General features: G+C 44.0%; 1 protein-coding gene across 2 annotated transcripts in view; it reads left to right on the forward strand.

Moving 5' to 3' along the window:
* The first annotated feature begins 852 nt into the window (after positions 1–852).
* Positions 853–24,207, forward strand: part of IGFBP3 (insulin like growth factor binding protein 3) — a 72,128-nt gene continuing 48,773 nt past the window's right edge. The window contains exons 1-2 of one of the 2 annotated variants that reach the window (XM_075828544.1): positions 853–1,149; positions 1,248–1,672. In XM_075828544.1, the coding sequence (XP_075684659.1) occupies positions 1,324–1,672 (349 nt within the window). In that variant the 5' untranslated portion in view covers positions 853–1,149; positions 1,248–1,323. The remainder of the gene's footprint in view (positions 1,150–1,247; positions 1,673–24,207) is intronic. The other variant, XM_075828543.1, reaches the window with a different exon arrangement.

The following is a 24,207-nucleotide window of genomic DNA, read 5'->3' on the forward strand; positions in this document are numbered from 1 at the left end:
AGGGGCTGCCGATTAGTGCAGTGCAATGTTGCAGCGAAAACGTGCCCGTAAATACGGGTGGAATACTGGTGACACCGGACCCGTATTTACGGGCACGGGTCTGTAAATACTGGTGCAATACGGGTCGAATACATGTGACCAAGGACCCGTATTTACGCCAGTATTTACGGGAGGGAAAAAATATGTTCGTGTGCATGAGGCCTTACACAGTGAATGTCGCATCGCGATGCCGAGCACTGTGGGGATGGAATTCATCGTACTGTCTCTCCGCCAGCAGAATCAGTACCTTTCCAGATCTTTTTTTTTGTTCTGAAATGTGGGGATGAACGGTATATTCTGGAGTTGTTCGGCAGCAGCATATTCCTCAGCTGGCGTGCGCCATGATAGGGCAGTGTGAACATAGGCAGAACTACGTGATGACAGACTATGAAGCAGTACCACAGTGCTGTGCGCCCCATTATTTGTAATCTATATTTTCTATTGCTAAGTACCTGAGATGCAGTACTAATAATAATAAAGTTTCCACAATGTGCAGACACTATAAATAATAGGTATACATGTAAGAATTAGGTCTAATCTGCAGTGAGACAGCCTCCTGCATGTAGTGGATTGTCTTATGGTGAACCTGCCTGAAAACAGTGACCACACTTCTACAAGTCACAACTAATGTGAAATCCCGCAACCTAACTGCCTGCACTTTCCAAATGTATATGTGAAACAAAAGGAGCCAGTGCCCCCTCTCCTCCGCCGCATTAATGGTGGGTGTTCTCTGAGGTGCACTTGAACACAAATCAGATTCAGAGACTCCCCTTCTCCTCCTCCTCTGCATTACACCGAAGACTGGATTGAGCCTGGTCGCCTGTACCCGCCGGCCGGACGTTATTCACTATTCATTTGCCGGGGCGTGTCTGGAGCTCACTCTCTATATAGCCAGAACTTGAATGAGAGAACAGAAACTAGTGAAGGGGCAAGTAATAGCATTACATATACCGCTGAGGTAACGTACAGTAAACGGCGCGGACAGAGCGAGTGCTTTCAGGTTCTCAGAGGGACTCTTCGGAGAATAGAGGCGTACGGTCGAATCACGTGACTTCCAAGACTTCGTATGTGGAGCAGCAACATGTGCATGTGAGGGAGCGCTCCAGCCAGGTGAGTACCTGACCGGCCGGCTTGTGGTGTGGACAGCATGTGTGTCTACGTAATGTGCTGCTGCTGTTACCCGCTCGTCTCCTTCTCTGCCCCCGCAGCTGCCGTGATCCGAGGGTCGCCCTAGAATAGTGGACTTCACGTCTCCCTCCACTCTTGGCCCCCGCTTCGGTTGCTATGCTGTCCAGCCTGTACGTGCTGTGTGTAGCGGCGCTGTGGCTGAGCCAGCTGGCTGTGGCGGTGGGACCGGTAGTCCAGTGCGAGGCTTGTGATTCCCAAGCCCTGGAGCAGTGCAAGCCCCTGAGTCCTGACTGCGGCGAGTTCGTACAAGAGCCTCTGTGCGGCTGCTGCTGGACCTGTGCCTTGACCGAAGGCAGCCAGTGCGGGGTGTACAGCCAGAAGTGCAGCTCTGGGCTCAAGTGTAGAACGGGACCTGAAGAGCAAAGACCACTGCATGCTCTGCTCATGGGGCGGGGCATCTGCGTCAATGTCACGGCCGGCAAACAGCAGCGTCACTCGCTTGGAGGTAAGTGGCTGATTCTTCTCCGAGTAATGGCCCTGACAGGAAACCGTACCATCAAAAACATGACCCGCATCTACCAGCATATGTATCGCCCACCGCATTGTCCTCATACCTACATCTCCCAGCAGATAATTTTATACTGGCTGTTCTACCCGGCGTTGCTCGGGAGGTTGACTACGGTATGGATAGAGTAAGGGTATGTGCACACACACTAATTACGTCCGTAATTGACGGACGTATTTCGGCCGCAAGTACCGGACCGAACACTGCCTCGCTGCAGGACAACTGTCCCGTAGTGTAATCATGATTACAGTACGGGACAGTTGTCCTGCAGCGAGGCAGGGACTCCTAGCATCGTACATAAGTATGATGCTAGGAGCCCGGCTCCCTGCACTGTGTTCGGTCCGGTACTTGCGGCCGAAATACGTCCGTCAATTACGGACGTAATTAGTGTGTGTGCACATACCCTAAGGGTATGTTCACACGGCCTATTTACGGACGTAAATCGGGCGTTTTTGCCCCGAATTACGTCTGAAAATAGCGCCTCAATAGCGCTGACAAACATCTGCCCATTGAAAGCAATGGGCAGACGTTTGTTTGTTCACACGAGGCGTAATTTACGCGCCGCTGTCAAATGACGGCGCGTAAATAGACGCCCGCGTCAAAGAAGTGACCTGTCACTTCTTTGGCCGTAATTGGAGCCGTTATTCATTGACTCCAATGAATAGCAGCGCCAATTACGTCCGTAATTGACGCGGCGTTCAAGCGCCTGCACATGCCGTTACGGCTGAAATTACGGGGATGTTTTCAGGCTGAAACATCCCCGTAATTTCAGCCGTTACGGACGCCCTCGTGTGAACATACCCTAAAAGCTCCCTATTTATATACCTCCGTATGAATTTAATTGCTAGAGTGTAAATAATGTTATTGGAAGTATAAAAGAAATGAAGCAATATATTCATTACAGATATACTGTCTACTATATCTTCTTATATTGCATGTTTTATCCTATATAATGATATAGTATACTATGGTAGTTTTATATTGTTTGTTTTTATACTATATACAGTCTATACAATGTGTTATAATACCTTTCCTCCTATACTACAGTTTTCATTCAGAATACAGCGCTCAGTTCCAGTCACATCACTGAGCGCTTTTACCTCCATTTCCTTAACCCCCTATGTCCCGCGTCAGGTGAATACACCGGCGGCGCGCTGTATGAATGTCATCAATTCACGGTCTCGTAGAGCCGCTAAATCACGCCCATTATGGTAATAAGGACACCTAGTCGGCTTCTCATTGGCGCGTTCCTTTTGAGAGGCGTTTCCGCAGGGCCGTCAGGTCGTAGGCGCTGCTGGCCGGACTGTGCAGTGCAGGAGCTATGTTGGGAGGCTGAGGGTCGCAGTGCATGTGTGGACTGTATCGGGGGGCTCTGTTCCACTTGGCTGGGGGGCTCTCCATGGGGGAGGGGAGGTCTAAGGATACAGAGGAGAGAATAGACCAGCAGATGTCACCGTGTAAGATAGTGGTGGTCGGGAAGACGGCTCTGCTTCATGTGTTCACTGAAGACTGCTTCCCAGAGGTAACGGCCCCTGTATACCTGCTCTTCCCTCCTGATAATAGTGTTAGAACATTATACACACTCTATTCTGCCCCTGTAGTGTGCACCGAGGGTACAGCTACTAGTTTTATATATATGTATATATATAATGTGTTTGTTCGAAAGGAACATCATTTGGAGTGAGGGGAATGCGAGGCATAAAGACCACTTCCCCCTTGGCACATCCTGTTAGTATGGTGGCCTCGATGACGTGATCTATTTTAAACCAATGAAAAATCGGGCTTCAAACAAACTTTCGAAAATATATATAGGATTGGGGCGTGGCTAAGAGATTTGCAATATTTTACGTATAGCAAAGCTACCCTTTATCTCAAGTCATGACTAATGTCTTATTTTTGTTTATGCATTTTTAGGTATAATTTGGTTTAAAAAAATAAATAAAATCCTGTGCATCCACAGCTCATATATCAAGTGTGTGTGCTTAGTATCCTATAGGTATAAGTTTTCCCCAGTTTATTTATCTTTCCAAGTGAAGTGTGTGTGTGTTCTAATGTTTAACCCCTTAGGCTACATTCACACTAGTGACAGATTTACGCGCGTAAATCTGGTCAGTGTGTGTTTTATCGCATCTGCTTTTTCGAGTGACGTTTCTCACACCTATTGACTTCAATGGTTGCTTGAAAACGCACCAATATAGGACATGTAGTGAGTGTCATGCAGCGGACTTTCACTGCGTGAAAACTCCTGCATGTGTGAACGGCCCCCTTGAAATCAATGGGTCCGTGTGCTGCGAGTGATTTCCATGCACAGCACATGCACGAGTTTTATGCTCATCTGAATGAGCCCTTAATGACCAGGCCCATTGCGTGTTAAAGAGGCTCTGTCACCAGATTTTGCAACCCCTATCTGCTATTGCAGCAGATCGGCGCTGCAATGTAGATTACAGTAACGGTTTTATTTTTAAAAAACGAGCGTTTTTGGCCAAGTTATGACCATTTTCGTATTTATGCAAATGAGGCTTGCAAAAGTACAACTGGGCGTGTTGAAAAGTAAAAGTACAACTGGGCGTGTATTATGTGCGTACATCGGGGCGTGTTTACTACTTTTACTAGCTGGGCGTTGTGTATAGAAGTATCATCCACTTCTCTTCACAACGCCCAGCTTCTGGCAGTGCAGACACAGCGTGTTCTCGAGAGATCACGCTGTGACGTCACTCACAGGTCCTGCATCGTGTCAGACGAGCGAGGACACCGGCACCAGAGGCTACAGATGATTCTGCAGCAGCATCGGCGTTTGCAGGTAAGTCCATGTAGCTACTTACCTGCAAATGCTGATGCTGCTGCAGAATCAACTGTAGCCTCTGGTGCCGACACGATGCAGGACCTGTGAGTGACGTCACAGATCTGCACTGCCAGAAGCTGGGCGTTCTGAAGAGAAGTGGATGATACTTCTCATCAGAGCGCCCAGCTAGTAAAAGTAGTAAACACGCCCCGATGTACGCACATAATACACGCCCAGTTGTACTTTTACTTTTCAACACGCCCAGTTGTACTTTTGCAAGCCTCATTTGCATAAATACGAAAATTGCCATAACTTGGCCAAAAATGCTCGTTTTTTAAAAATAAAAACGTTACTGTAATCTACATTGCAGCGCCGATCTGCTGCAATAGCAGATAGGGGCTGCAAAATCTGGTGACAGAGCCTCTTTAATGTCCAAGGATTACTTCATCGTGCTTTTTTTTTTATTCCGCCGAAATAGCCGTATATAAGGACTTTTTTTTTGCGGGACGGGTTGTATTTTTCAATTGCACCATTTTTGGGGGCATATAATATACTGATTAACTTTATTTTAGGAAAGCATTCAAAACAAAAAGCTATTCCAGCTTTGAGTTTCGCGTTCTGAGTTGACGCCGTTCACTATGCGGCATAAATAACATGTCACCTTTATTCTATAGGTCGGCACGATTACGGGGATACCAAATATTTAAAGGTTTTATGTTTTCCTACGTTTGCAAAATAACCCTTTAAAAAAAAGAAAAAAAAAGAAATGACATTTTTTTTGCATTGCCGCTTTCCAAGGGCCGTAACTTTTTTTTTTTTTTTTTTACATTTTTCTGTCTGTGAGCTTGTTTTTTGCAGGACAAGGTACATGTAGTATTTTGGTGTACATGGGACTTATTGATTAAAGAGGCTCTGTCACCAGATTTTGCAACCCCTATCTGCTATTGCAGCAGATCGGCGCTGCAATGTAAATTACAGTAGCGTTTTTATTTTTAAAAAACGAGCATTTTTGGCCAAGTTATGACCATTTTTGGATTTATGCAAATGAGGCTTGCAAAAGTCCAAGTGGGCGTGTTAAAAGTAAAAGTACAACTGGACGTGTATTATGTGCGTACATCGGGGCGTTTTTACTACTTTTACTAGCTGGGCGTTCTGACGAGAAGTATCATCCACTTCTCTTCAGAACGCCCAGCTTCTGGCAGTGCAGACACACAGCGTATTCTCGAGAGATCACGCTGTGACGTCACTCACTTCCTGCCCCAGGTCCTGCATCGTGTCGGCCACATCGGCACCAGAGGCTACAGTTGATTCTGCAGCAGCATCAGCGTTTGCAGGTAAGTAGCTACATCGACTTACCTGCAAATGCTGATGCTGCTGCAGAATCAACTGTAGCCTCATTGTTTGAGACGTCACGATCGTGGTGATGCCATATGTGTTTTGTTTTTCTTACACTTTTTTTACTAAATAAAACCACTTTTGGGGAAAAGTGTTTTTATTTTTTACTGTAATATATATATATATATATATATATATATATATATATATATATATATATATATATATATATATATATTTTTTTTTTTTTTTTTTTTTTTTTTTTCTTGTCGCACTTGGACTTCACTTTGCGATTTTCTAATAGGCAGATCTGAGGGCCTTTGATGGGTCCCTGGCTGCCATGGAAACCGATAGTCTCCCTGCAATATCGTTGCTGGGGTGACAGAGGAAGCTCCCTCCCTCTGGCAAACACATGAGATGCTGCTGTCGCTATTGACAGCGGCATCTAATGGGTTAAACTGCCGGAATCTGAGAGCGCTTAGATTCCGACAGGAGCTTGGCTGTGTATAATGTTCGTGTGTTTGTTTTGCGTGATGAATTGTAGAATTTCATGGCACCATTTATTGTACCGCATAATGTAATAGGGAAACTGGAAAAGTTTTATTCGTGTGGTGGAATGGGGAAAAAAACGGCTATTCCTCCACATTTTTTGGGTATAGTTTTTACAGCGTTCATCTTACGGTAAAAACCACACGTTAACTTTATTCTGCGGGTCAATGTGGTCACGACAATACCAAATTTTATATAGTTTTATTACTTTTACAAGTGAGAAACTGATTGTTAAAAATAAAATGTTTTTTTTTTTTTTGTCGCCATGTTCTGGTAGCCATAAGGCTATTAGTTAGTATACGTTTACCTCTTTAGTCAGAGGAAGAGCGGATCGAAAATTAATCCAACTGTTCCGTTAGAATTACCATTGATTTCAATGGTAAGTCGTTTGTTTGTCTCTGTTCGCCAGGTTCCCATTTTTTTTTGTTGGAAACAAAAGTGCAGTCTGCAGAACTTTTTTTTGTTTCCAATAAAAAAAAGAAATCCTAAAACCTAGCCTACAGTGACAAACGGAAAGCAGCAAGCAAAGTAATTACCGTTGAATATTTTTTTTTTTATGCATTTTTAGATATATACGTTGGTTTTAAAAGGCAGAGAGGTCAACTTATACTAACGGTAGTGTGAAAGAAGCCTAAGGCCTCATGCACACGACCATAGCCATGAGCACGACTGTGATTTTCGGGGCAGCTGGGGGCGGAGTCACGCACGAACCGCCCGCAAATCGTGGGCCGTGCACATGGCCGCGGCCATTATTTGCTATGAAATATATGGAAATGTCAACTCGCCCTCCTAGGTGCACGAAGAAGACAGCGATCTCCACGCTGTAGAAACAACAATCCAGAAGGAAAAGGTTCAGCACTCCCTTACTACTGCATCATGGGAAATCTCCTGACTGATAACAGAGAGAACCCTAAACAGAGGTGACCAGAAGCCACATACACACGACCAGCGCTGCTCCACCTCATACACGGAAACAGCTGAAGTACATGGTGGTGACGTCATCACAGGCCCTTCAGCTGTTTCCGTGTATGAGGTGGAGCAGCGCTGGTCGTGTGTATGTGGCTTCTGGTCACCTCTGTTTAGGGTTCTCTCTGTTATCAGTCAGGAGATTTCCCATGATGCAGTAGTAAGGGAGTGCTGAACCTTTTCCTTCTGGATTATTATTTGCTATGAGCCTGGCCTGCAGGACACGGCTGTAGTAAGATATGCCCGTTCTTTCTGCGGTCTGGGCTCATGAGCCCATGCCTGGTTGTGTGCATGGCCCCATAGGAATGAATGGGGCCGCAATTCTCCTGTGGATTTTCGGGGCAATTGCGGCCGCAGAAGCGCATTTGTGTGCATGGGGACTAAGTTGTTTTGTTTTTTTTTTGGTCATTTTAGCGGTATGAGGGCTTATTTGATACGGGGCGGACTGTAGTTTCTATTGGTACAATTTTGTGATGCATGAGACTGTTCTATCTACTCCCCTTTTTATATATATATATATATATATATATCTATATATATATATATATTTATTACACTATTTCTTATTACTTTCCCCACAATTAAAAGGGTGTTTCCCCATGAAGGACATTTATGACCTATCCACAGGATATGTCAGATAGATGGGGGTCCCAACTCTGTGTTCTGCACCTATCTCTAGAACGGGCCCCCTAGTCCCCTAGTCCATCTAGCTTTGTGCTCACGCTGCCTCCCAGCCGCTTCCTTCTTACATGGTGGGGAGTTACGATGTTTTCGTAATTCCCAACCATGTAATCAGTAAGTGGCTGGGAGGCAGCGTGAGCATGAAAAGCTAGAACCGGGTTTAGGGGGGCCCGTTCTAGAGATAGGTGGGACCTGCATCTATCTGACATTTATGGCCTGTCCTGTTGGATAGGCCTGTCATAAATGTCCTTCATGGGGAAACCCCTTTAATGCTGGTCCCTTTATGATCCGTTTATTGTCAAGGGACCCTTTTGACAAGTAAAGATTGTCTGAAGTGGAGCATCCCTTTTAATAACTAGATGGATTTAAGGCACGCGTTTGCACAGTGTTTTGGATTTTTCTTAAGGAGGAAAAAAATATCAACTAGACTGATCTGAACTTAGGCTCCATGCACATGACCATTACGAGCGTAGATAGCCGGGCGTATTTACGGGCCGTGCTCGCATTATAAAGTATGGGAGAACTGTCCGTAAAATAAAAAAAAAATAGGACGTGTTTTTTTTTTTTTACAGAGCAGTTAAACTGAACAGAAATTCTATCCTTCGGTGAACCTGTCAAACATATATGCCTAGAGAACACGCTTGGTTTACATTGGCATAGTTGCAATATAGTTTTTGTTTTTTTTAAATACTTGTAATATAGACTGTAAATGTAAAAAGAACAGAGCCTAAGGCCTCGTGCACATAGGTCGCGGAGTGTCATCTGCAGGCCGTCCACAATCACGGACCGTACACACACAAGATGTGCGTTGACTTAAATGAGCCCAGACCGCAATTGCGAACTGTATAATGACGTCCTATATTTTTTTTTTTGTATTCCGTATTTCGGGCAATGTGGGGTTCGTGGAAACCACGGTCTTGTGCATTGGCCTATAGGATAGCATGTGTTCTATACTATCTGCAATTGCTGGTGGTATGCAACTGCAAATGCACGGTAGTGTGCATGAGGCCTAAAGCTGGCCTTGCGCAGTAAAGTCAACTAACCCCACCAAAGTCATTGTTTTCAGCTAGGGATCATATGTTTATTGGAGCTATCCTGACGGCAGAAGTCTGGGGAGGCATGTCGAATTCCACGCAGATAAGTTAGACTACTGGAAGGGGGAGACCTCAAGGGATGAGTGCGGTGACCGTCCCTGTGCACGACCACACTCTAAAAACATACTGTGCTTTCCTACAAAGCTAAAAATAAATAAAATTTTCAATAAATATGCTCTGCCTGTTAACGCGGGAGTGCAGAAGGTAGGACAAGGGTCAGGGGCCTCGTTCCAAAGAGGGGCAGTTCCCACCTCTGGGACCTGCACCTATTGGACATTTATGGCATGTCCTTTGGATAATGTCAGAGATGGGGAAAACCACTTTAACTGACTATATTTACTATCTAGGTAGACTGCGTGCAATGTATGTGCATGTTCAAATGTCTTTAACCCCTTCCCGTCGTAGGCAACATTCAGATTTTCATTTTTTCCTCCCCACATTCCAGAAGCCATAACTTCTTTTTATTTTTCAGTCGATACAGTACTATGAGGGCTTGATTTTTGCGGGACGAGTTGTAGTTCTTAGTACCACCATTTATTTTGCCATATAATGTACTAGGGAACGGGAAAAAAGTTATTTGTGGGGTAGAAAAAAAACAGTGCTTCCTCCATGGTTTTTTGCGCGCCGTTTTTACGGAATTCACTGTGCGATTAAAACAACATAACGTTATTCTATGGGTCAATACGATTACGGTGATACCAAATATGTATAGTTTTTTTTCTATATTTTACTACTTTTACATGTAAAAACCTCCAGTGTAAAAAAGAGAATTTATTTTGTGTTGCCAAATTCTGAGAGCCATCATTTTTTTTTATTTTTCCGTCGACTAAGCGGTATGAGGGCTTATTTTTTGCGGGATAAGCTGTAGTTTTTAATAATACCACTTTGGTGTACATGCGACGGTTTGATCACTTTTTATTTCATTTTTTTGCGGGAGATTAGGTGACAAAAAAATAGACATTCTGGCGTTTAGAATTATTTATTTTTTTTAACTGTTCACCGTGCGGGTTAAATTATATATTGTAATCAGACTTTTACAGATGCGGCAATACCAATTGTGTTTTTTTTTTTTTTTTTACACTATGCTCTAGGGGGGAAAAGGGTTTTTTTTTGAACTTTTAATAATTTTTTTTTTACACAAAAAAAAACGAACTAATATAGACTTTTTTTTTTTTTTTTTTTTTTTGATGAGTCACACTAGGGGACTTCAACCAGCGATAGTTAGATCACTTGCACTATATACTGCAATTACTTATCTAGACAATAGGGGCCTACGTCTCCATGTTCCCTTACACCAGTTACAATAACGGATTATCTAAATGGAACATAAAATACAGGTAACGTTCCTCACCTTCAGAAGATTACATTCTGTAAGACTATAAGGAAGAGACTTATTAATATTTCAGATTTAATACACAATAGTGCAGTGCAATACATAAAACAGTTGTCAGATTAAAAGATGAAAAATATACATAGTTACAATGCAATCAAACAGTTTATGAAAATAAAAGGGATAAAAGAAACAACAAAACCTTACTGATGTACAGCGGCGATATCCTGGCTGTGGGGAAAGCTGAAAATATGGGCAGTCACTCCAACCGAGATATGGATCCCCAACGACTGACACTGACCCTCACTTCTCCTGGCATTTTAAACTCAGTTTTTCCCTCCAGTTCACTGGCTGGTAATGTCACTGAGAGGAGGCTGTTCAGATGATAATGAAGCGTACTCCTCCCATAACAGTTGTATTTCTATAGAGAAACATAAAAGTGTTCATGTGTTCTTGCACTAATCCCCTAGAAATATAATATTACCTGCATTCACCTGTGCAGACCTTTACCAACCCGGGCATATCAAACACCACTGTAATAGGCCCATGTTTTTACCCAATTCCAGGTAGTTACTCTGGGTGTAGGGATGTGAATTTGACATATATATATATATATGCTATTTCCCCTGATCATAACTAGCTATGTGGGTCACTACAAATATCAATTATGATGGGGTTTGCCTTGATGTATCATACTTTCTTTGAACATAGGCCATTGTCCCATGTCTCTCCTGGTCCACATGGCAGACACACCACAAGCATCCATTTGCATAGCTTTAGATGTGTGGGCAATTACTTCTAACCCTGGGTGAGAATGCGATCTAAGGCCCTGTTCACACAGAGGTTTTTTTGACGTGGAAACCGCACCGCAAAACTAGTCAATCCGCCTGAAAATGCCTCCCATTGATTTCAATGGGAGTTGGACGAGTTTTTTTTTTTTTTTTTTTTTTTGCTGCGAGTAAAAAAAACGCGTTGCGGTAAAAAGAAGCGTCGTGACCCATCTTGAGGCGGTTTCCGCCTCCAAAACCCCATTTCAATTAGTCAGAGAGGAAAAAAACGCCTCAACGAGTGTTTTGACAAGTTTTTGTCAAACCGCTGTGCAAAAAACCGCCTGGAGCATTTTTTGCAGAAGGATTTATTTTTTTCTCTTTTCCATTTTATGTATCTGTATATACAGATGACTACGGATCCGTATTTACAGACGGTATTGATGAAAATACTGTTGTGTGCATGGGGCATCAACCTCGTGTCCGTGTCCGTCCCCAAAAAAAAAAATGCGGGCCTGAATGCCTCCAAACATCTGCCCATTGATTTAAATTTGAAAAACGCCATTCCGTTCCCACGGGGTGTTTTTTACGCGACCGTTTTTAAAAACCGCTGCGTAAAGAAGCACCTCGTAAAAAGAACTGCATGTCACTACTTCAGCCGTTTTTGGAGCTGTTTTTCATTGCCTCAATAGAAAAAACGCTCCAAAAACGTCTGTAAACAAAAAACGCAAGCTGCTTAAAAGGTCGAAAATCAGGGGCTGGTTTCCCTTGACAACAGATCCGTATTTACGGACGTTTTTTGTTAAAGAGGCTCTGTCACCAGATTTTGCAACCCCTATCTGCTATTGCAGCAGATAGGCGCTGCAATGTAGATTACAGTAACATTTTTATTTTTAAAAAACGAGCATTTTTGGCCAAGTTATGACCATTTTTGTAGTTATGCAAATGAGGCTTGCAAAAGTCCAAGTGGGTGTGTTTAAAAGTAAAAGTCCAAGTGGGTGTGTATTCTGTGCGTACATCGGGGCGTTTTTAATACTTTCACTAGCTGGGCGCTCTGAAGAGAAGTAACATCCTCTTCTCTTCAGAACGCCCAGCTTCTGACAGTGCAGATCTGTGACGTCACTCACAGGTCCTGCATCGTGACGGCCACATCGGCACCAGAGGCTACAGTTGATTCTGCAGCAGCATCAGCGTTTGCAGGTAAGTCGATCTTACCTGCAAACGCTGATGCTGCTGCAGAATCAACTGTAGCCTCTGGTGCCGATGTGGCCGTCACGATGCAGGACCTGTGAGTGACGTCACAGATCTGCACTGTCAGAAGCTGGGCGTTCTGAAGAGAAGAGGATGTTACTTCTCTTCAGAGCGCCCAGCTAGTGAAAGTATTAAAAACGCCCCGATGTACGCACATAATACACACCCACTTGGACTTTTACTTTTAAACACACCCACTTGGACTTTTGCAAGCCTCATTTGCATAACTACAAAAATGGTCATAACTTGGCCAAAAATGCTCGTTTTTTAAAAATAAAAACGTTACTGTAATCTACATTGCAGCGCCGATCTGCTGCAATAGCAGATAGGGGTTGCAAAATCTGGTGACAGAGCCTCTTTAAGCATGTGAACATAGCCTAACTATGTAGCCGTGGTCCTCCTCGCATCATACTGTTAAGGCTGGATTCACACGAGTATGCCGTTTTTGCACAGGCAAAAAAGTGCCGTTTTGCCTGCGCAAAAGGCACTTAACAGCTCCGTGGGGCATCAGCATATGATGCGCGGCTGCGTGCTATTCGCGCAGCCGCCATCATTATGACACTCCGTTTGGATGTTTAACAGAAAAGCACGTGGTTTTCATTCATCCTTTTGACAGCGGTTGCGCGAATCACGCAGTTCGCACGGAAGTGCTTCCGTGCGACATGCGTGGTTTTCACGCACCCATTGACTTCAATGGGTGCGCGATGCGCGAGAAACGCCCAAAGAACTGACATGACATGTGACTTTTTCCAGCGGACTCACGCTGAGTAAAAATCACGGACATGTCTGCACGGCCCCATAGACTAATATAGGTCCGTGCACCGCGCGTGAAAATCACGTGCGTTGCACGGACGTATTTCCCGTTCGTCTGAATAAGGCCTAAATGTGATAAAAATGCTGCTGGAGCCTCCATCGATAGTGTGAAGCCGAAGGCCCCATGCACACTACCGTAGATTTCATCCATCCGTTAATACGGATCCGTAGTCCTTTGTAGTCATCCGCATATACTGAAAGGTGTCCATAATGCATCCGTATTTACAGATCCATAAAAAAAAAGAGGCATTTTGGATAATCCCCTGGCATCGCATAACGGCACTTCCATAATTACGGCTTCACATCCGTAGCCGCCCTTAATTACTAAAGCGCCCATAGACTAATTAAAAGTACCTGTTCTATCATTTCTAAACACACCATCCGTAAAAATATGGATAGATGTTCGTAGCCCATAGAAATGAAGTCCGTAATTACGGATGAAAAAATACTGTCGTGTGCATGGGGCCTAGAGCCTCATGCGCACATCCTTCACTGTTTTCACATCCGTTTAATACAGATCCATGTGTCCGTTGTGACATTCGTGTGGTTTCCATTGTCACTCCGTTCCGTTTTAAACGGATGTTGTGCTTCAGTTTGTCTTGTGTGATAAATGCAGGGCACTTTGGCATGCCCTGCCGTTGCTTGGCAATGGATCCATGAAAAACCTGATGGCACACGGATGCTTTCCTTGTGCCATCCATTTTTTTTGACAGACCCATAGACTTCAATGGGCCCCAGAGTCGCTGAACGATGGACAAAAGTAGGACATGCACTAATTTTGAAGGAATGGGCGAACGAAACCGTCAAAACAACGGAGGTGTGCATGGCCCCACAGAAAAGAATGTCCGGGTGATATCCGTTTAAAAAAAAAAAAACTGATCGCACCCTGAAGAAAATAACTAAAGTGGCCATGAGGCCTAATGGTGTATTCTCACAGTGCAGTTTTGCCTCACGGACAAAAAACGCATTGAAAAAATCTAAAAATGTGTATATTCGTGAAAACGCATATGGTTTTTTTAGTGCGGTTTTCGAACATGGAAAACCGCACCATGTAAATATGCCCTAATAGGGTTGTCTGTGACAACATTGCCAGCTTTTTTGCTGAAAGTTTTATTTATTTAAAGCGAATATGTTGGAGCAGCATGTGATGGGGAGAAGTTGGCTCTGTCACAGTTTTATAGCAGGATTTCGAAGTAAAAAGCAGAGTAAATTCTGACAAGACTCCCAGTAAGGACCTGTGAGTGACATCATCATTCCCAGACAGCTTCTTTCACTGCAGACACACAGCGTGACGTCACCCACAGGTCCTTCAACTCCGCTCCAGGCGTCAGAGAGTACAGTTGAATTTTCAGCAGCATCTCCATGTGCAGGTAAGCATAGCAAACTCCCTAGAGACGAGCATATTAACCTTTTAGACGCCTGGAGCCCATGTATCTTCTTTGTCCGACGACAACGTTGAAGGACCTGTGGGTGACGTCACACTGTGTCTGCTGTGAAAGAAGCTGGCTGGGAACGATGAGAAGTGCATGACGCTGATTTGTCAACGTCATACACTTCTATTCACAACGCCCAGTTGGTAAAAACACAATACACGCCCAGTTGGTAAAACGAGAAAACACGCCCAGTTGTCCATTGAAAAGCTCATTTGCATAAATATAAAATTGCTCATAAAATTATCGTTTTTTTAAAAAAAACAACAACTTTGCTGTTATCTACATTGCAGCACCCATCACATTCAATAGGAGATAGGGATTTGATAATCTGGTGACAGAACCTCTAACGTAATTGCCTACCTCTTTAGCTGGTTTGTTATGCCACACAAATTTAGTACAGTATCTAAATCCTTTCTATACAGACCTAAACAACAAGGGGGAATTGGATTACCTGATTTTATTTATATATGCTGACACCAAACTCTGGGGCTCTATGGAATCCCATTTCTGTACAGTAACCCTCCAGATTTTTTTCATGGCTACCCAACTCCGTCACTCTTCCCTTCTCATCCCACCATCTCCCCTACTTTGCTTTTCCGTAGAGCTTTTGAGTATCGCCAATTACTACCTTTCCCCTCCCCATGCTTCCGGTATTAAGTGACCCTTCATTTACACCAGGCTTATCAGATCCCACCTTAGAGTTTGGTATCCGCTGGCCTTTACTGGGCCACCCATTTTCTAACTGGGGATTCCTGGCCCTCGCTAGAGTCTCTTGTTTCTACTTCGGACCAGTGTCCGTTGGGATTCTGGAGGGTGAACCAACTCCCATAATTCCCTTCTCTCCCTCTACTGTGACAAAACACCATTGGAGGTCCTTTGCACTGGTAGTGGTCCAGTGCGACATGCCCTTTCCTCTAACGCAACCACCTTCCTTTCTGAGCAAATGGGAACATGATCTGAAGCTGTCTTTCTCTTCCTCCCAATTAACGAGATTATATAATTTGACTCATGGGTCCTCTATCTCTAGTCGCATTCCAGAAGCGGGATACAAACTTCTATCTAGATGGTATGTCCCATCCAGACTCCACATCGTGTTCCCCAATGTTTCTCTGCATTGTTGGCGTTGCCGAGCCGCGGAAGGTACGTTCCCACATATTTTTTGGGACTGTCCAGAGTTACCCTTCTGGCGAGAAGTTTGCAGAATAACTTCTTCCTTCTCTGACTATCACATACAGTTTACGCCTGCTTCATTTGAGCGACATTCCCATGACTTCCTACACAAAAATAAATTCTTAGACACTTGGTTAACAACGCTCATGCTTGCATACCAGCTCTGTGAAAATGGACGGATCCTCCTTCTTTACGACTTGAGTTTTATTTCCTCTATCTTGAGGAACCAGAGGACCTTACTTCCCAGTTGATTGACCGACATAACGTAACATATCTTATGCTGCCTTCAGATAGGGCAGCAGAAATCACCTGACAGATTTGCTTTCAATCATCATATATGGCCAATGTGGTTGTGTATTTTTATTTTTATTTTTGGGGGCTTCTCAAAAGCACTTCAGAAACACCTGTTCAAAATAACAAATTGAATAGAAAAAAATGCCACAGACTCTTTGAACTGAAGATGGTAATTTTCTCACTTACCCTCCATGACCGCACCACAGGAGGATAGGGCTCTGCCTCTAATAGGGACCGGAAACACAAGAGGTTAAGTAGCCCCTCCCTCCTGTCTTTTTTTCCCGGTCCCTATAGGGCATGCAAGAGGTTGCTGCCGGCTGGGCTGGTGTCAGTAGGTTAGCTCGCTATAAAGATAAATCACCAGGCGGTGAGTAGTCGTGCCTACCTCCACTTAAGAACTGCTCCCATCTTTCCTGAACTTGGGGACCCCGTTCATCTCGCCTCCATGTAAAACTGAGGTGTTTATTGCCAGCTCTGGTCCTCCATGAGGTCCCCAGCCGTGCGCTTCACACATAACTGAATCCTACTGCTGCTGTAATGTGGCGTGGAAAGCACGCTTAACTTTCACAGAACGAGTGACGTGCTTCTGGTTGCGGATGCTGGAAGTGTCATGGCAGCGCCCTGTTACCGGTGTCAGCTTGGAATGGGCTGCAATGCAGAGCTTCCAAGGGGCAAGCAGAGCAGGAGCGCGCTACCGATTTGGTAGATATCATGCAGGTCCCGGTCGTGGCCAGCCTTGGTTACGTGCTACCGGTGAGGTCGCACAGCGCCAGCCCCTATGCTGTAAGGGGGGTGCCAGGGGGTGAATGACACGTGCTACTGCTCGGGGCGCCAGCGGGTCAGGTGTCACTCACTGACCTCAATACTGGCTGCCCCATGCCGCGACTACCGCTCGCCCTCATCTTACATCCTGAGTGACTATCAGGCTTGATTACATCACTCAGGACGCAAGATAATTAGGAGACTATCTTCCCATTAGTTCCTGGTCTGGTATGAACCGCTATTACCCCCAGGGCTCAGCAGCATCAGTGGGCACCGTGCACTGTAAAAAGCTCAGCAGGTCAGACTGTAGTTGTATTGGGGGTCTAAAAAATGTCAAATGGGCAGAGGATTCAGTGCCACGTTGGTGCCAGTTTGTCACAGAATAATAAATGGACAATAAGTGGAAAAGGGTTCTAAAGGGGCAGCAAATGGGCTTGGAGGGGGCACTGAACGACACTGTTAATAAATGGCAGATGGGCACATTGGTTCAGTTCCTCCATAGTGCACATTTGCCATTTGTTGCCTTTTTAGACCCTCTGCACATTTGTTAAAGGGGTTAAAAATTTATTCTGTTGAAGCAGTAGAGAAGTTAAAATAAAAAAACAAACTTGCCCCTCTCTTCCCAGATGTTCCTGCGCTGTGGGCTCCCGTCTGAACAGGCCATATTAACTCGTAAGGGCAGGTACACACAACTTTCCAGCAGTACGCAGATAAACCAAAATGCTACGTACATAGAGGGAGATTACACTAATGCAATATACTGATTGTCACGGTTTGTGGGTATGTGGACCCATTAGGCCAAACTGCCAAAGCGGGGAGCACCCAATCAATACAAAGTCCCGGTCTAGGGTACCTGGATAGTCCAGACTGTGGCCGAGGCTTTAGCATGGATGGAGGTGTAATGTCTGGGTAGGGAGACAGACAATTGAGCCCTAATCTACCCACCACTCAGTCCATGCCTACTTTCAACGACCCGCCCTAGGCAACGGGGTACAACTGGGCGACGGTCCCTACACTCAATAGGTGCACGACAGACAGACAAGGGTACAAAGAAGCCAGGGAAATGGGGAAGTTGCCCACGGGGACACCGTGAGCAACAAGCGAAGTGAACGAGCCGAGTCAAACCAGGAGATGAGCGAGGTACAAAAACGCAGAGCGGAAGAGTGGTCAGTAAAGCCAAGGTCAATCACAAGCAGAGGATCAGTAGTTCAAGAAGCTGCAGCAGGGCCAGGAAACCAGCAGAGAAGAATCACAAGCAAAGGAGGAACAGGAAAGGCAGCTCTAAATAGACAGAGGGCGGGAGCTAGCTCCATCTGGCCAGGCTGTGATAGGCTCTCCCACTCCCAAGCCTGCCATCCTGGGTGGTGGAAGATGGAGTCAGTCTCCGACATAGAAGCAGGTGCAGACTGATTACCTATGGGCGTCGACACAGAAGTTGTGTCTGGCAGATCCTTTACAGGAGGTGAGTGCATTTGTTACGCCAGGCGTTGCGGATGACAGCAGGTGCATCAGGTTGCGCTGGATGTGGTAGATGATACTGGACGTGGCAGATTGCAGCAGGTAGCGCCAGACGTGGTGGATAACACTATGTGGTAGATGACACTGGACGTGGCAGGTGCAGTAGGACACCAACACTAACAGGCTCAGGAACAAGGACGCAGCACGGGATACAGGTAGCAGGGCACGGAAATCAACGGGAATAGGATAACACTAAGGGACCATCTGCAAGACTGATATTGGAATACTAACAACGCTCAGGCAATGACCAAAGGGGCAGGGTCCTTCTTATAGTCCAGGTGAATCATGGGCTAATTGATGATGATTCCCATGTGCGCGAGCTGGCCTTTTAAGCTCGGGCACGAGCGTGCTCGCGCACCCTACAAGACACAGCGGACCGGAAGTGAGCGCTGGCATCACCTAGGAAAGAAATGCGAGCCAGCGCTCACATATCCATGACTGCGGCTGCCGGGGGGTGAGTAACCCCGATGGTCCGTGGCCATGGACGCTATACCGAACAGACCCTGTCATGCCTTCATTTCATGAGGGGTTGGCTGCTTGGTATTAACATTGCACACAGATATAGCTTTTAAAAGGGGCAGTTAGATGTAGCGCACCATGCTGGAATACAGCCTTAGTTATACCCATACTATTAAACCAGGTTTCTGAATGTAGGTATACTCTTTGAAAAAAATTACTCAATATTGAAATCTGTCCCCGTCCGTCCCCCCCCCCCCCCCCCTTTTTTTTTATTTTTTATATGTAGTCCTCAGAGGTTACTTGTCTGTTAACCCCTTAAGGACACAGCCTATTTTGGCCTTCAGGACACAGCCGATTTTTGCAAATCTGACGTGTCACTTTATGTGGTAATAACTCCGGAATGCTTTTGCCTATCCAAGCGATTCTGAGATTGTTTTCTCGTGACATGTTGTACTTTATGATACTGAAAAAATTTTGTCGTTAAATTCAATATTTATTTGTAAAAAACACCAAAATTTAGAGAAAATTTGCAAAAATCTGCATTTTTCTAAATTGTAATGTATCTGCTTGTAAAACAGATAGTTATACCACACAAAATAGTTACTAGTTAACATTTCCTATATGTCTACTTTATGTTTGCATCGTTTTTTGAACGTGCTTTTATTTTTCTATGACCTCAAGGCTTAGAACTTTGGAAGCAATTTCTCACATTTTCAAGAAAATTTCGAAAGGCTCTTTTTTCAGGGACCAGTTCAGTTCTGAAGTGGCTTTGAGGGCCTTATATATTAGAAACCCCCCATAAATCACCCCATTTTAAAAACTGCACCCCTCAAAGTATTCAAAACAGCATTCAGAAATTATTTGAACCCTTTAGGCATTTCACAAGAAATAAAGCAAAGTAGAGGTGAAATTTACAAATTTCAATTTTTTTTTTTTTACGAAATTCATTTGTAATACAGTTTTTTTTTTCTGTAACACAGAAGGTTTTATCAGAGAAATGAAACTGAATATTTATTGCCCAGATTCTGCAATTTTTAGAAATATCCCACATGTGGCCCTAGTGCGGTAAAGGACCGAAACACCGGCCTCAGAAGCAAAGGAGCACCTAGTGGATTTTGGGGCCTCTATTTTATTAGAATATATTTTAGGCACCATGTCAGGTTTGAAGAGGTGTTGAGGTGCCAAAACAGTGGAAACCCCCCAAAAGTGACCCCATCTTGGAGACTACACCCCTCAAGGAATTTTTCTAGGGGTATAGTTAGCATTTTTAGCCCACAGGTTTTTTGCTAAATTTATTGGAACTTGTCTGTGAAAATGAAAATCTACTTTTTTTCTGAAAAAACATACGATGTTTTCGTTTTTACAAGGAATAAAGGAGAAAAAGCACCCCAACATTTGTAAAGCAATGTCTCCCGATTACGGCAATACCCCATATGTGGTAATAAACTGCTGTTTGGACCCACGGCAGGGCTCAGAATGGAACGAGGGCCATTTGGATTTTGAAGCGCAGATTTTGCTGGAATGGTTTTCGGTGCCATGTCGTGTTTGCAAAGCCCTGGAGGGACCATAACAGTGGAAACTCCCCAAAAGTGACCCCGTTTTGGAAACTACACCCCTCAAGGCATTTATCATTTGCCTGGATATATGACAGGGCTTAGGAGTGAAAGGCGCATGTGAGACCTATTATGGTGATTTTCGCAGCATTAGCCCACAATGGCAGGGCTCTGGGGTCAAATAGTAAAACAAACCCCCAAGTAGTGACCCCCATTTTGGAAACTGCACCCCTGAAGGCATTTTATTAACGGGTGTAGTGAGCATTTTGACCACACAGGTTTTTTTTTTTCTATTAGAAATGAATGCTCAGTGAATGGTGCAAAGTGAAAATTGCAAATTTCCACAGGTATGTGCCATTTTAGTGCACAATATTTTGTGCCCAGTTCGTGCCACTGAAGACAAATATCTCGTTGTTAAGCGGGTTCTCCCGGGTATGGCGATGCCATATATGTGCACGTACACTGCTGCTTGGGCACGCTGCAGGGCTCAGAAGGAAGGGAGTGCCATTTGGCTTTTGGAGCGTGGATTTTGCGCGCTAGTTGTTCTGTTTGGGGTATTGCTGGTGTTTCAGTTTATGATGTGGGGGAATATGTTATCTGTGCGGGGTACATCAGGGTATAATAAGAGGGTATAATAATGGTGTAAATAAATAATAATCCGCAGATATGTGGCCGGTGTCGCACTGATAAATGGCGCCCGATCTTATCCGCTTTTGGACACTTTGCACATTTTTCATCGCCATATTCTGAGAGCCAAAACGTCTTTATTTTTTCTCCCCCGGAGCTGGGCGAGGGCTTATTTGTTGCGGGACAATCTGTAGATTTCATTGGTACCATTTTGGGGTACATGCAATTTTTATTTTTATTTTTTGATCACTTTGTATTTCATTTTTTTGGCAAGCCAGGTGACCAAAAACCTGCAATTCTGATGTTTTTTATTATTTATTTTTTTTACGGCGTTCGCAATGCGCTATGAATGACAATTTTACGTTATTCTGCGGGTCGGTACGATTACGGTGATACCAGATGTATATAGTTTTTCTTATGTTTTGCAGCGTCTACACGATAAAATCCCTTTTGTTTCAAATTTATTTTTGGTGTCACCATATTCTGAGAGCCATAACTTTTTTATTTTTCCGTCAAAAAAGCTGCGGGAGGGCTTGTTTTTTGCGGGACGGGCTGCGTTTTTTAATGGTATAATTTTGGGGTACATGCAACTTTTAGATCCCTTTTTTTTATTCTGTTTTGCGAGGGGTAGTGACAAACAAACAGCGATTCTGGAATAGTTTTTTATTTAATTTTTTTACGGTGTTCACCGTATGGGTAAAATAGCGTGATATTTTTATAGTTTGGGTCGTTACGGACGCGGGGATACCACATATGTGTACTTTTATGTTTTTTTGGTTTTTCCTATAATAAAAGACTTATTATAGGAAAAGAGGCTGTTATAGTGTTTTTTAACATGAAAAGTATTTTTTTTTTACAACATTTTTATTAACTTGTTTTAACTTTTTCTTTTGTCCCACTAGGGAACTTGAAGGCATGAAGCCCTGATCGCTATTCTAATACACTGCACTACCTACATAGTGCAGTGTATTAGAGCTGTCAGCTATTCACTGACAGCAAGCCTATTAGGCTTCGCCTCCCGGCGGGGCCTAATAGGCTTCCGTACTAGGAAGCGATTGTTAGGCTATGGTTGCCATAGCAACCATCGGAACCTTCGCGGGTGCCGATGGTTGTTATTAGCAACCATAGGGTACGATCTAATCACTTAGATGCAGCGATAGCTGCATCTAAGGGGTTAATCGGCCTGATCGGAGCCTTGCTCCGGTCCTGGCCGTTAGGGCACGATGTCAGCGGTGACAAACCGCTGACACCCGCGCCCGTGGCAACCATCGTGGTTGCCGACAGGCTACAAGCCACTTCGATGCATCGATCACGTTGATCGATGCATCGAAGGGGTTAATCGGCCGGATCGGAGCCTAGCTCCGGTCCTGGCCGTTGCAGAGGGGTGCCGGACATCTGATTCCCGGCGGTGATAACGCTGGCTCGGCTTCTGAGCCAGCGTCATCACATACCCACGTCATAGAGCTGTGATTGGTCAGTCTGCTTTGACTGACCAATCGCAGCGATCGCCGGCAGGAGACCGCTGTGAATGGTTCCCTGCCGTCCTACTGTGCCGGTCAACTGTCATAAACAGTTGACGGCACAGTTCTGTCACCTTGTCCTTTGACAGGGTGACAGTTTTTAGCCAGGACGCACCGGTACGTCCCTGTGGCTTAAAGCACTTCAATGCAGGACGTACCGGTACGTCCTGGTGCGCTAAGGGGTTAATAGAAGTTGATCTAGCTTTTTCTTATCCTTACATTTTCAGTTTTGCCTCTGCTGTTCTCTTGAATCTTGCTTTACTAGTAGAAACTGGCCAATCAGACAAGTGATTCTTCAATCTATTTTATTAATCCATGCCTAGGTTTATTCACCTAACCACAGTCTGTGTCCTTAGTAAGGCGGTCATAACTGTAAGTACTAAGTTAAGTTTGACTTTCACTTGGTTAGGCTCTGTTCACAATAGGGATGCGCGATTCATCTAAATTCTGTTTAACAAACCCAATAAATCAGCAGAAGGTAAAGTAAGAAAAGGATACATTGACAGACAAACCGTATGTATATTCTGCAGTGACTAGCATTCTGTAAAATCTACCCATCATGAATGGAGAAAAATGCTCAGATTAAATAGTTGCATTTTACAATACTATGGAACGCTTGTTTTTTATGTGACAATGTTCTCTGCTGAGATTATGCTACTTCTATTTACTTTGAGCCTCCCATATAAGCTGCTGTTAAGCCTTCAGCGCAGTTGAGTCATGATTTTTACTAAAGGTATTTTAAGGTAGTTCTCCCCAGGTTTTATAGGATATTAACTTGGAACTCTTGTATATGTCATGGGTAATGCCAGACTCTGGGTAGCATCTGCATAATGACTAATACCAAGACACTAGTGAATGATTTAACTTATTAAAGTATTATAAATACAGTTCTGTTTAGATAGCAACTGAACTATGGTGCATGCTTTTAACATTTCTCTACATTACTTTGGGAAGGCTCAACTCTAATCTAGGTGACCGACATTTTAATTCTATGGATATATATCCATAGGTAGGGATGTCACGATACCAGAATTTGGACTTCGATACCGATACTTCGTTTAGTATTGCGATTTCGATACTTTTGCCAACAGTAATAAAAAAAAAATTCTTCCGTTTTCTGAGGTGAGGCGCGACGTGTGGTGAATTTTGAACGTGCCTCACATTAATAGTAATTAATCCCATCATGTTTCTCAGTCATAATGGGTTAATGTGCGAGGTGCATGATGGGGTTAATTACTATTAATGTGAGGAACATGGAGGTTAAATTCATCGCACCTCGAGCCTCACATTAAGTGAATGAAAGCCGTGTTTATTTCATTTTTTTTACAGCGTACACCATAAATGATGCAAAAAAAATTGTTGTGCGCGCCATTACTGAATGTGTGAATATTTTATGTATTGAGACTTATTTTACTGTTGATTGTAAAAAAGGTGAATGTGTATTTTTTTTTTTAAATTTAACAATACTTTGTTTTTACTTTTATTTTTAAACTTCAATGTACTGACATATATCAGATATGTGCCAGTACATTAGCCTGTGAACAGATAGCACACAGGCAGTTGTTAGGACA

This window comes from Rhinoderma darwinii, chromosome 5, assembly GCF_050947455.1.
Source record: "Rhinoderma darwinii isolate aRhiDar2 chromosome 5, aRhiDar2.hap1, whole genome shotgun sequence".
Lineage (NCBI taxonomy): Eukaryota > Metazoa > Chordata > Amphibia > Anura > Rhinodermatidae > Rhinoderma > Rhinoderma darwinii.